The 14018-nt window shown below is 44.2% G+C and overlaps 1 protein-coding gene across 1 annotated transcript in view; it reads right to left on the reverse strand.

Annotated features, from left to right (window-relative positions):
- TYR (tyrosinase) overlaps window positions 1-14018 on the reverse strand; it is a 71398-nt gene that overhangs the window by 4437 nt on the left and 52943 nt on the right. Inside the window, exon 4 of the mRNA XM_063127853.1 lies at window positions 3189-3370. Within this exon, the coding sequence (XP_062983923.1) occupies window positions 3189-3370 (182 nt within the window). The remainder of the gene's footprint in view (window positions 1-3188; window positions 3371-14018) is intronic.

The raw sequence follows: 14018 nt of genomic DNA on the forward strand, positions 1-14018 counted from the left end.
ATAGAAAGTCTGGATGGCAAGGAACGATTGAAAGATTAGTGTTGCTGAAAACCCTTCTACCTTCGGAATGCGCTAACTGGCCTCTTGGCGCCAAACTGCATTTTCAGCCAAACATAAAACAAGCCATATACGGGGTTGTTTTCTTTTTGCGGCGGGAACTGGAAAAGGGGCTACAATGTCGCTCCCAGCTCTTATTTGTTTGCTTCGAAAAATAAAACAAGCAAACAACAACAAAACCGTGAAGGGCCCGGAGGAGATAGCACAGAGAAGCCAGTCTTAACTGGAGTTATGAGATCAGGAACCAGCAGGGGGGAATGACGCTTTCCCAATTCTTGTCCTTTTCTGAACCAGATTCTCTGCACTTGCATTAAGTGTGGCGAATGGCAAAACTGCCCATTTTATAATGCACATTCATACTTGTGTGTGCATTTTTTATTTTTTATTTTTTAAAAAAACCAGCCATGGGGGGCCCAATCCAGATTGGGAACACAGCACGGCCACAGGCTGGGTGTCAGCCCTCCCTCTGTGCCACGGTACTATCAAAAGCTGAGACTGCCTCCAGTTATGGGCACCATGTTTTAAGTTGGATCCTAGCCGTGTTCAGGCGTTTCCTCCAGCAAAGAATAAGGATGCATGCGCTCACCTTGCCCCACTTTGCTGAAGTCTCCAGGGCCTGGCTGTACCACCTTCCATGAGTTGGTGGTTGAATTTGTGAAGCGGGGAGCCTGTCCTACATGCGTAGTCTCTGTGCATGATTTAGAATAGGGTGCACAGAACCTCTTTCAGCCTGAAAGTTGAATTTAATTTTCAAGAAACTATTGGGGGCCATGTTCCAGCAGGGGGCAGGGCAACGCATACCCTCAAATCCCCATTTATTTTAGCTTGATGCTCTGACTGCAAGTAACAAACTTTTAACCTTTTAGAATGGGGAAACATCCTGCACAAAAGTTGGGAAACCACCAACAATCAGTGGTCAAAGAAAAGGGGGGGTTGGGCCATGGGAAAGAAGGTGGGGCCAGCGGAAAGGGGGCAGGGCTATTTGAAAAAACCTGAATTGGGAGCACAGAAGTGCCGGGCTTTGCTCCAGGACAGAGTTCTGCATCCTTTATATATAATAATTTAGGTGGGGGGGGGGCAGGGCTGGCCCTACCATGAAGTAGAAGGATGCAGGTGCAGCAGGCGGTGGAGGATGGGAGAGCGGCATTCTCCCTCTCCAAAGGGTCTGCCACTTCTTGGTCCTGCAAGTCAACTGCATGGCTGGCTGGCAGGACCAAGAAGTGGCTGCTAGCTCACCTATGCACCTCCTGCCTGCTCTTGGCCAGCCAATCCAGATGTATTTATTTTATTTTATTTAATTACATTTATATACCGCCCCACAGCCGAAGTTCTCTGGGCGGTTTACAACAATGAAAAATAGTAAACATTGAAAGTATACAAAAATTAAAAAAAAAACATAAAAACAGTATAGAAACAACAGTATCCATTTAAAAACAATTCTGGGGGCCATTAAAAACAAACTTAACGTTGTTAAATGCTGTTAAAATGCCTGGGAGAAGAGAAAAGTCTTGACCTGGTGCTGAAAAGATAACAACATTGGCGCCAGGCAAGCCTCATCGGGAAGATCAGATGGCTCTGACTGCCCACTGACTGGCCAGCCTGCTGGTTGGCTTACTTTGCTTGGTGCACATACACACGCCCATCTCAGCAGCGCACTGCTCGTCATGCGTGTTCACCTTCAGGAGCTCCGTGGCATCTGTGCAAGTTCAGGCAACGTATCACAAGAACTTCCTGACCCCATGCAGGTGCCGCGCAGCTCCTGAGAGTGGAAACACTTGACAGGCAGTGAGCATACGTGCACCGAGAAATAATAAGCCAGTGGGTGAGCAGATCGGGTGGGAGCGGTGGTGGCAGGTTCCCAATTCAGGCCTGAGGGGTGGTGGGAATGAAGAACTTGTGGAAGGGGTGGAGGGAGAGACCACCTCTCCCCTCCCACCCCTCCCATGGTGGGGAATGTGGGAGGAGAAAACAACTGAACAGGAACATATCAAGAAGAGGGTGAGGGGTCTGGAAACTAAGGCCCAACCTACACCAAGCAGGATATTGCACTATGAAAACAGTATGGAAGCTGTACATAAAAGGCAGGAGCCACACTACTGATCTATAGTGGTACTGAAGTGCACAGACAACTGTTGGAGCCCATTGATGCATAACACATAACACTTTCATCCCACTTTCATAGTGCTTTATCCTGCTTGGTGTAGATCTAGCTCAAGTCCTAGGAGGAATGGCTGACAGAGCTGGGTAGGGTCAGGGCTACACAAGGGCTGTCCTCTAATATCTAAAGGAAGGACATCGGACAGGCATGCTACAGTTGCAAGATTCCTGCCCTGAGCAGGGGGTTGGGCGATCTCAGCTTCAAGGTTCTTTCCAATTCTAAAATGTGATGATTCTATGAAAACGGTCGTGCTCCACACGGATAAAGAAGCTGTCCCAGGGAGCGCCTCAGAGAGCTCCTTTAGAGCTCTGACTGAAACCTGGAGCAGATTCACCGCCCCACTGACATCGGAGCCACCAGTGTCCACTGGCTCCACCGAGCTGCTTTTTTTCCCTGGGAGCAAAGCTGTAGCGGACTCTCTCCCAGCATGCCAGCGTAACTGAGAGCTCGCTTCTTTCACATGCTTTACTGTGCATTGAAAAGCAGAGGCAGAACTAGGAAAAGGACAGCTGCCTTCGTTGATTTCATTTCTAAGATTTGATAGCCTGCTGACTCATCTGCGGGATCTAACAGCGGTTTCATATTTGCATGAGATGAATGGAGAAACGAATGCACACACACACACACTCATAGAATAGTGGAGTTGGAAGGGGACTATAAGGCCATCATGCCCAACTCCCTGCCCAATGCAGGAATCCACCTTAAAGCAGCCCTGACAGATGGTTGTCCAGCTGCCTCTTGAAGGCCTCTAGTGTGGGAGAGCTCATGACCTCCCTCCCTAGGTAACTGGTTCCATTGTCGTACTGCTCTAACACTCAGGAAGTTTTTCCTGATGTCCAGCCATGCACAGCTGGTTTGGGAATAACTGAGCAGCATGTGTCAATTCCCCCCAATTTTTGAGGACCCCACAATTTGAATCATCCAAGTTTTCTGCTCTCTGGATCCAGCTACAGATTCCAGTTGTCTATGTTACCTGGTTCTATTAGATACTCGTAGTCGTATCCCAGTTCTCTTGATGGAATGAAGAATTCCCCATTCCTGTAAAGGGGGATGAAGGGAACCATGTAGTATTCGCGGTTGTGTCCGATCGGCGCATTGGCTGCAGGGTAAACCTCACGCAGGGGTTGGTATCTTCTGAGCCACTGTTCAAAAATGCTGTGAAAAAGGACATTTCTATTAGTATTGCAATCTTCCTTCTCCTCCTCCACTTTCCAATCTGAAGTAGGAAGAATTAAAAATACAACAGGATCACCAGGAACACTAATAACCACCACTAAAAGAAATAAAATAGCAAAATAGAGAATTCCAACGGAAGCCTCAATAAAACAGTTTCCATCCAACACCTGAACAATAGCAAAGAAAGACCTAGGTGAGCCTCTTTGGGAACTGAATTCCAACATCTCGCAAGGCCCTGCCTTGTGTCAACACCTCTGCACTTCCAATGGGGTAGTGAGGGTGTGGGTTGGATCGTACTGTGTATATAGCTAAGAAACATCCTTCAAAACTGAGAAGAAATGCTATTTCCCAGAATCTCTGTGACTTTTCGCCTTGACAAGTGATTGGCTTCTTTTGAAGTGGTGTACAGAGGACAGGTTTGAATGTGATATGATACAGCCGTCAGCACACATTCATAATTTCTGTCCTGCTATGAGGGCTTTTGAGATGGGCCCCTCCATGTGGTCCCTGTATGGATGGAGAGGAGGGGAGGGTTTTGCTCACTGGCCCCACGCCCACGTCCAGAAATAAGAACATCAGAAGAGCCCTGCTGGATCAGACCAAGGACCCATCTAATCCAGCATTCTGTTCACACAGGGGCCAACCAGCTGTCAACCAGGAACCCAGGAACAGGACACATATACAACAGCACCCTGCCACCCATGTTCCCCAGCAACTGGTGCACACAGGCTTACTGCCTTGGATACTGGAGGTAGCACATAACCATCAGGGCTAGAAGCCATTGATAGCTTCTCCTCCAGGAATTTGTCTAACCATGTTTGAAAGCCATCAAAGTGGTGAACATCACTACATCTTGTGAAAGTGAATTCCATAGTTCAACTATGCACTGCGTGGGGGATGCAGATATAATGGATGCCAAATCTTACAAGGCTAAATGCTTAATTGTTCCTTAAACTGTTATTTATCTGTGTTACTGTTCTCCACTGTTTTGGGTGGGGGAGGTGTTGGTCAGTGTATAGTTTTACTGTGTTTTATTATTTGTACCCCACTTTGGGATTATTTTATAATTAAAGTGGATAATACATTTCATCGTCATTATTATTATTATTATTATTATTATTATTATTATTATTATATTTATATCCCGCCTTTTTTTCCTCCAAGGAACCCAAGGCGGCATACATAATCCTCCTCCTCCTCTCCATTTTAACCTTGCAACAACAACCCTGTGAGGTAGGTTGGGCTGAGACCCTGTGACTGGCCCAAAATCACCCAGTGGGTTTCCATGGCTAAGTGGGGACTAGAACCCAGATCTCCTGACTCCCAGTCCAACACTCTAACCACTACACCACACTGGCTAATAAATATATAAATCCTGTGCCCCCTGTCTCTACTGCCATGATCGTTGCTCATTTGGTGGGATGCCAGAACTGGGAACATTCACACAGTGGAGGCTGGTGGCTCCGATATCAGTGGGGCAGTGAATCCGCTCCAGGTTTCAGTCAGACGCAGTCAGAACTCTATCCAAGGCATGAAGCATAGCGTGAAGACTGTGACCTTGGACAGCTCCTTTAGAGTTCTGACCGGTTCTTACTGAAACCTGGAGCGGATTTGACACCCCACTGACATCGGAGCCACCAGCCTCCCCTGCTGACACATGGACTTACATAGCCTCCTCCATGTGACAGGAAACCTTGAGCATGGTGGGTTCTAGATTTCATGGAGGAGCCTGCATGCATACAGCTGTGTGCTCTCAGGTTCTCCATTCAGGTCTTTGACCAAATGCACAGAGATCAGGGGGTGGAGCTAGTGGGAAAAAGAACATTGGGGGTGGGACCACTAGGTGCAGCTCTCCACGTGGTGAAAGGGACGTGTGAAGGGCCAAGTCTGGAAGAAGAAAATGATTTAGCTCCGTCTTTGCTTTTAATCTGTGATATTGCAACCCTGCTTTGAACATTTAGTTATTTTTTATTTAGTTACATTTCTATGGCACCTTTCCTCCAAGAAGATCAAGGCAACAGACCTAGAGCTTTATCACACCAGCGTTATACTGTGCAATCACTGAGAATTGCGTGCAAAGGACTCCGACGTTTTCCAGCTTGTAATCTGCTTTTATTGTAAAGTACTCCCTTGCATCCTGCTTTAATTGCGCTTCTTAACCAAAAGAAGTGCAATATTTTGCTACTAGTTTTCGAGCATTTCATTTGTGGTTTTCCGAGCGGCCGCTGGGGTGCAGGAGCAGGTTTTGAAGAAAAATTAAACAAATGCTTACATCTGCGTAAGCTTTAAAGATAAAGACATCAAAATTGGCACAGTAATAGATTTTAAGGAGAGCTTTAGGCATACCAAATTTGAATTGGATTGGGTCATCAGTTGATTTTTTATGATTTTTTTTTTTTACATTTCCCCCCTTAAACCCATTTCCTGGTATGCAAAGGATCTAGCCGCCCGGTAGCAGCAACAGCAACAACGGTGACAGCTTAGCACTGTAGGGGATAATTCAAGGGAAACAGGTATGTGGGATGAGTCTCCCACCCCACTCTCTCACACACACATACACACCAGCATTTTATCCTTACAATATCCCTGTAGGGTGGGTTAGGCTAAAAGAGAGACTTGCCCACTGAGCTTCATGGCTAATTGGGGATTTGATCCTGATTCTCCCCAACCCTTGTCTGCTGACCTAACCACCACATCACAGTAGGATGGATCTAGACTTAGTCATAGTTAGAATGAGCCCATTGAAATCAACGAGAGTTAACTTAACTCCAACTGATTTCAATTAGTTTATCCTAATATAACTCTACGGATGCAATCCTATGCATTTTTAGGCAAAAAATGGCAAATCTCATCTCCGGAACTTTCTCCTGATGTTCACGATTGTATCTCGGCATGTCTCTCAGATATCTCAGCCTGGCTGCTTCATCGTCGTTTGAAACTTAATATGGCAAAAACTGAACTGCTTGTTTTTCCTCCTAAACCTTCTCCTCATCTCTCATTCTCTCTTACTGTCAACGATGTCACGCTTACTCCGGTCAAGGAAGCTCGTAGTCTTGGCTTTATATTTGATTCCTCGCTCTCCTTTATTCCTCATATCGAGGCAGTAGCTAAATCCTGTCATTTTTTCCTGTATAACATTGCCAGGATTCGACCATTTTTGTCTGTCTCTTCTACCAAGACTCTCGTTCATGCACTGGTTATCTCTCGGTTGGACTACTGCAACCTTCTTCTCTCTGGCCTTCCTTCGTCTCACATCAGTCCGCTGGTCTCTGTCCACCACTCTGCCACTAAGATCATCTTCTTGGCCCACCGCTCTGACCATGTCACTCCACTTCTGAAATCTCTTCATTGGCTTCCAATTCACTCCAGAATCCAATATAAACTTCTCCTGTTGACCTTCAAAGCTTTTCACGGTCTAGCTCCTGCCTATCTCTCCTCTCTCATCTCTAACTATCGCCCCGCTCGTGCCCTCCGCTCCTCTGATGCCATGCTTCTCGCCTGCCCAAGGACCTCCACTTCCCTTACTCGGCTTTGTCCTTTTTCTTCTGCTGCCCCTTACGCCTGGAACGCTCTTCCAGAACACTTGAGAACTACAAACTCAGTCACAGCTTTTAAAACTCAGCTAAAAACTTTTCTTTTCCCTATAGCTTTTAAATATTGAGTTTGTTCTGACTCTATACTGTTAGCTTCACCCTACCCGGTGCCTGTTTACCCTACCCTGTGCCTGTTTGCATTCTCTTTCCCTCCTTATTGTTTACTACAACTTTATTAGATTGTAAGCCTATGCGGCAGGGTCTTGCTATTTACTGTGTAATCTGTACAGCACCATGTACATTGATGGTGCTATATAAATAAATAATAATAAAGTTCTACTTAGAGTATACCCATTAATGAATGGTGTTTAAGGTAGTCATGACTAACTTATGTCCCATTCATTTCAATGGGTATACTCTAAGTAGGACGTATCATCAGATTTTGTCTCCAAGGTCCTACAATTCTCAGCATGCTGGATGATGACTATTAATAATAATAAATTATTTCTTACCCACCTCTCCATTTTGATTAAGGCAGGGAACAACAGTAAGTATAAGTAAGTTAAGGGATGCTGAGAGTTGTAGGACTCCCCCACCCCCATGCAAACATACATAGGATTGCATCCTAAGTATGAATCCAACCCACTGTCTGCCATGGTAAACTCATGGTTGTTTTGCAGCATAGAGGGGTCTGGGTACAGTTTATTTATTTATTACATTTATATACTGCCCCACAGCCGAAGCTCTCTGGGCGGTTTACAACAATTAAAAATAGTAAACATTAAAAGTATACAATTTTTTTTAAAAAAAACATAAAACAGTATAAAAACAACAGTATCCATTTAAAAACAACAATTCTGGGGTCCATTAAAAACAAACTAACATTGTTAAATGCTGTTAAAATGCCTGGGAGAAGAGAAAAGTCTTGACCTGGCACCGAAAAGATAACAACGTTGGCGCCAGGTGAGCCTCATCGGGAAAATCATTCCACAGTCGGGGGGCCACCACCGAGAAGGCCCTCTCCCTTGTCGTCATCCTCCGAGCTTCCCTCGGAGTAGGCACTCGGAGGAGGACCTTAGGTGTTGAGCACAGTGTACGGGTAGGTTCATGTCAGGTATTGCGGTCCCAAGCCATGTGCAGTTATATAGTTATGATACAGTTATCGTTTTTATGACTAATTTGTACATCTGAGAGGATATTAACGGCATAACCAATTGCATTATTTCCCTGTGATTTCAGTCCTGGCTGGTTTTTAGCCTTCAAAAGTTTCCCCTCCATTTCGTTTACCACCATTCAAAGCAGCCCTCCAGTCCTCTGAAAGGGCAATCTGATTTCTCATAGCAACAATTACAGAAATCAAGAAGTGAATTATGCCACAATTTCAGGGCCAGCACTTTTCCAATTATGATAAGGCATTACCACATCTGACTTAAAGATGTTTCTGCAGAGAAGAGCACAATTAATGTGTCTGAAAAAACGAAAACAAACAAACATGTTTCAGGTTTCATAAATTATTAACTCAATAAAGCTGAATCAAAAACAGCTTGGATGCAATAACTGAAAATTACCGGTTTGGGTTTGGTCCTAAAAACATGAGAAATCTCCCCCCTCGTTTTCTCCTGGCTACGTATCATCATTCTGTGGCAAGGAAATTCTCAGCGGCCTTTGGACTTTTTAGTGGAAACAGTTAAGCGTTTATTATGTCTTGAGGAATTTGATTAGTACGAACTGACATGATCCGTACCTCCCGGGTTAATGAGAGTTTAATTCACTACTGGCTGTTGCGCTCCCCAAATGGTCCAGTACAGTTCTTGGCTCAAAACTGGCATTGAAATACATTTAAAAATGCATTTTCAGAGAGAAAATACATTTAGAAATACATATTTAAAAATACATATTTAAATCTGACATTTCAGGTGATTTGCTTTTAAAAAAAATAAGAATAAAAATGGCGAATTAATGCAGAAAGGGGAGAGAATGGACTTATAGGTGAACATATGCAAAAGTGTCATAGACTGGAAATAGACCAATTTGCCTATTTCTAATTACACTCAGTGAGTAAATCATCACTTGGGTTCCAGAGCCATACCAGGTGTGATGAGACGACCAGTTATATTTCAGACACATGTCTGCTCTGCTCATATATAAAGCGGGGGTGGGGAGGTACTCTTTGCATGAAGAGGAATATGCTTGGGAGGGAAGTGAGACCTATCCTTCCTCAGATTTACTTCACCACTCTCTAATGCCTTACAGAACATCAGAAGAGCTCTGCTGGATCAGACCAAGAGTCCATCTAGTCCAGCATTCTGTTCACACAGTGGCCAACCAGCTGCCCATGGGAAATCCACAACAGCACCCTTCAGTCCATGCTCCCCAGAAACTGGTGTACATAGGCACACAGCCCCTGATTACTGGAGGTAGGATAGAGACATCAGGACTAGTAGAGACTGAGAACTTCATCTATTGGGCAGTATAGAAATGAAATAAATAACTGTGTCGAGTTCTGGGCACCACAATTCAAGAAGGATGCAGACAAGCTGGAGCGTGTTCAGAGGAGGGCAACCAGGATGATCAGGGGTCTGGAAACAAAGCCCTATGAAGAGAGACTGAAAGAACTGGGCATGTTTAGCCTGGGGAAGAGAAGGCTGAGGGGAGACATGAGAGCACTCTTCTTGATCATCCCAGAGCGCAGGACATGGACTAATGGGCTCAAGTTACAGGAAGGCAGATTCCAGAAGGTTCTACACTACTGCTTTAAAATGGTTTATAACAGTAGTGAAAACTGTTGGGGCCCAGGGCACACTCCCTATACAGTCTTCAAAATGTTTTCAAAGTGTTATATCCTGCTTAGTGTAGATCTGGCCCTAGTCTGGTCATCAGGAAAAACTTCCTATCTGTTAGAGCAGTATGACAATGGAACCAATTACCTAGGGAGGTTTTGGGCTCTCCCACACCAGAGCCCTTTAAGAGGCAGCTGGACGACCATCTGTCAGGGATGCTTTAAGGTGGATTCGTGCATTGATAGTCTTTAAGGTGGGTTCCTGCATTGGACTCGATAGTCTTATAGGCCCCTTCCAACTCTACTATTCTATGATTCCTGGTCAATTGTGCTCTTAGTCGTTATAGTGTAGTGGAAGAGCATTGCAATTGATAACAAAAAAGTTAAGGATGTAAACAATAAACAAGGTTTAATACACTAATAAAAGCAGATTATAAAGAGTGCTTATATTAACAGAATCAATAGTGTAATCACACAATTAAAATGGTACAAAAAGAATAGTGCTCATCAAACTTGATTGGCTTGGCCAGATGCATTTTGATACGAAGTCTTCCTCAATGGCCAGTGTACTAGGCTGATCAGTACTCAGGGCTATTTATAAAACATGGGGGCTGACTTGAGAATTCCTCAAAATAGGAGTAAATGGACGTCACTCCCCTCAATATCAAATAGAAAATCTGAAAATTTAGAAGAAGCCCATAAGGAGTACTTGAAGCAGCCTCTGCTCAAGTGAATGAAGAGCTGGCCGCAAGAGATCTTAATTTAGCCTTGACTGTCTTAAGTTCCATTGATTTCAATGGGTCTACACTAAGCATGGATCCAACCCTCTATCCTTTTTTGCTCTATTCTTTGAACCAGGCCAAAATGCACGTGATGGTAGCTGAAAAAGTACTTCTCAATGCACAATTGCATAATCCCAAAACAAACCATTGTTCTTTGACTGTACAGAGAAAGAGAAAGAGAGATCATTCAGAAAGGGCCATAATGGGTGTGGGGAATACAATACCAGCTGAATAGGTACCGCTGAAGGTTTGGGGATGTAATATAACAATTTTACCCCATGACAAAGAAGTAGCAACCTAAGAGTCTGGCTGGATTTGTTCAAGGCCCACAATCACAGGAGGCAATTGCCTGAAGACAAAGAGAGGAACCAGCAAAAACTGCTTCTAAGTTTAATAACCAATTTCCCCTGAAGAGTGAGATAAAGCTTGAGCAGATTAAACGCCTTGGATGCGGCTGGATAGCCCTTCTAGGACACACATTCACAATATGAAATCATCCCCCCTATTTCTGATGTTCGGGAGCAAGTGCCGTTGCTTATGCAGCCAAAATGATATCACCCATTCTCAAGGGGAAATTATCAGCAGGCTTGGGGGAACCTTGAGTTTGCAAAAATAATATTATATCTTTGGGAGGGGGACTACAGGGGGTGGGGATGGAAGCCAGCTTGCTCAGTGGACAGAAAACACTGACTGACCATGTAGGATAGGGAAACAGAAAGCCAGGTGAGAGAGGAAATGGATTGGAGGATCCTATAGGTGGAGTGGGTGAACCCACCTGTACTTACCTTGGCAGGTGCTCAACCCACCTTTACAGACACCTGCCTCCACTTACCGGACCGCACGAGCCTCAAAAGTGGCTCACATGGCCCCGGAATAATGGGCTCAAGTTAAAGGAAGCCACATTCCAGCTGGACACCAGGAAAAACTTTCCAACTGTTAGAGCAGTACGACAATGGAATCAGTTACCTAGGGAGGTTGTGGGCTCTCCCACACTAGAGGCATTCGTGAGGCAGCTGGACAAGCATCTGTCAGGGATGCTTTAGGGTGGATTCCTGCATTGAGCAGGGGGTTGGACTCGATGGCCTCGTAGGCCCCTTCCAACTCTGCTATTCTATGATTCTATGAAGTGCTCAGCCCAGCCATGCATTGAAATCATGCACTTCCCCTTCCTGCATCAACGGTCACCACCATTGACACATTGGGTGTTATCGCACAATTTCCAAAGCCTCCATAAATTGTGCCCTTCCCCCCCACACCAATGGCAGCCTTGAAGTCCCCATTGATGCAAGGGTGAAGGTGTGAATGGAGCATTTGCGTCTTTATCCTTGCATCAATGGGGCCTTTAAGGGAGTGAACAATTTACGGAGGTTCCGGAAATTACACAATTTCCCCGTTGCATCAATGGTGCACGGGTAGGCAGCTGCATTGTGGTCTTTCCAGCACTAGGTGAAGACCTCTTTATTTCCCCAGGTGTTTTAGTCTTTTAGCTCTGTTGTTTTAAATCTCTAATTGATTTTTTAATCTCTGCACTGCTGCTAGTTCGTGTTGTGGTTAGTAGTTTTATACTGTCGTTTTAAATTTAATATTGTATTTTATGATGCATTTTATATTTTTGATTGTTGGGAACCAAGAGACTTAGCTATTGGGTGCGATGTATAAAAACGTAATAAAGAAATGAATAAATAAATACAATGTGGAAGAAGGGATTCACATAGCGGAATGGTATACTTCCTCCTCCCTAGCTGGTCCTTGGCCCTACATAGATTGGGATGTCTGAGAAATTCATTTCAATTTGTTTTTGACTAGAATTTACTCAGTTTGCTCCTCCTGGAAGCAAAACACAGACCCAAATTCAACCTGAGGACAAAACTGGTAAATTTCCAAACTTGGGGGGCAATTTATGGAATTAAAATAAAAATGTGTTTGGAAAATTTGCACTTTTAAAAACTTGTGCACAATTGACGTGCACATTTGGGGAGATGCACACCAAAATGCGCACAATTTTTTCGCGCAAAAAGGAAAAAACAAAACTCTCAATCTGACATGGATGTGAATCAGAAAGCGCTTCAAGATGGAATCTGGAGAGCCTGAATAAGCTCTAATTTTGATGATTTGCAGAAGTAGATCTCATGTGCACTGGCCATACTTTCAATGGGAGGCCCGAGGCCATCTTGAAATAAGCAAGATCAAACATCAGTCAATAATATGCAGGAAAACATGTCAGATATGTTGAAACAGAGACAATATACTTTATTTACAACACCTTCTCAGAGAAAGTGTTTCAGTCAGTTGTTGTGTTGTTTTTCCAAAGTGTCTTTGAGCCTTGATATTGCATATTCGGAGATGAAAGCTTTGATCCTAATCACTGAGAAAGTGAACATATTCCCACTTTATTGCAAAAGCAACTTCCTTCAAGAAATGTGTTAGGAATAAGGATACTGCCTTTATTTATATTGACACTGTTTTCCTGTCTTTGTGCCCTGTGGAATTGTGGTGCCTGCCATCTCTTTTCATCCCAGAAAGCCATGCATGAGTTACTTGTGTACTGGGCCATGAATAACTTGTATGTCCATGATGTTCAGCCAGAAACTGGACTCCTGTAACTTGAGCCTGTTATTTCGTGTCCTGCACTCTGGGATGATCGAGAAGAGATTCTGGCCCTCCTGTGTGACAACCTTTCAAGTATTTGAAGAGTGCTCTCATGTCTTCTCTCCTCAATCTTCTCTTCTCCAGGCTAAACATGCCCAGTTCTTTCAGTCTCTCCTCATAGGGGTATGTTTCCAGACCCCTGATCATCCTGGTTGCCCTCTTCTGAACACGCTCCATCTTGTCTGCATCCTTTTTGAAGTGTGATGCCCCGAACAGGACACAATACTCAAGATGAGGCCTAACCAGTGCTGAATAGAGAGAACCAGTACCTTGCATAATTTGGAAGCTATACTTCCATTGATGCAGCCCAAAATAGCATTTGCTTTTTTGTAGCCACATCACACTGTTGGCTCATATTCAACTTGTGATCTACAACAATTCCAAGATTCTTCTCACTTGTAGTATTGCTGAGCCAAGTATCCCCCATCTTGTAACTGTAAATTTGGTTTCTTTTTCCTAGGTGTAGAACTTGGCATTTATCTCTATTAAATTTAATTCTGTTGTTTTCAGCCCAGCACTCCAATCTATCAAGATCACTTTGAAGTTTGTTTTCTTTCATGGTATTAGCTATCCCACCCAATTTTGTTTCATCTGCAAATTTGATAAGCATTCCCTGAACCTCCTCGTCCAAATGATGAATACAAATGTTGAAGAGCACTGGGCCCAGGACTGAGCCCTGCAGTACCCCACTCGTTACCTCCCCCCAGTTTGAGAAGGTACCATTGATAAGCACTCTTTGAGTCTGATTCTGTAGCCAACTGTGGATCCACCTAATAGTTGTTCCATCTAGCCCACTTTTAGTTAACTCACTAATCAGAATGTCATGGGGCACTTTGTCAAAAGCTTTGCTGAAGTCAAAATGTATAATGTCCACAGCGTTCCCA

Source organism: Elgaria multicarinata, chromosome 5 (assembly GCF_023053635.1).
Source record: "Elgaria multicarinata webbii isolate HBS135686 ecotype San Diego chromosome 5, rElgMul1.1.pri, whole genome shotgun sequence".
NCBI lineage: Eukaryota > Metazoa > Chordata > Lepidosauria > Squamata > Anguidae > Elgaria > Elgaria multicarinata.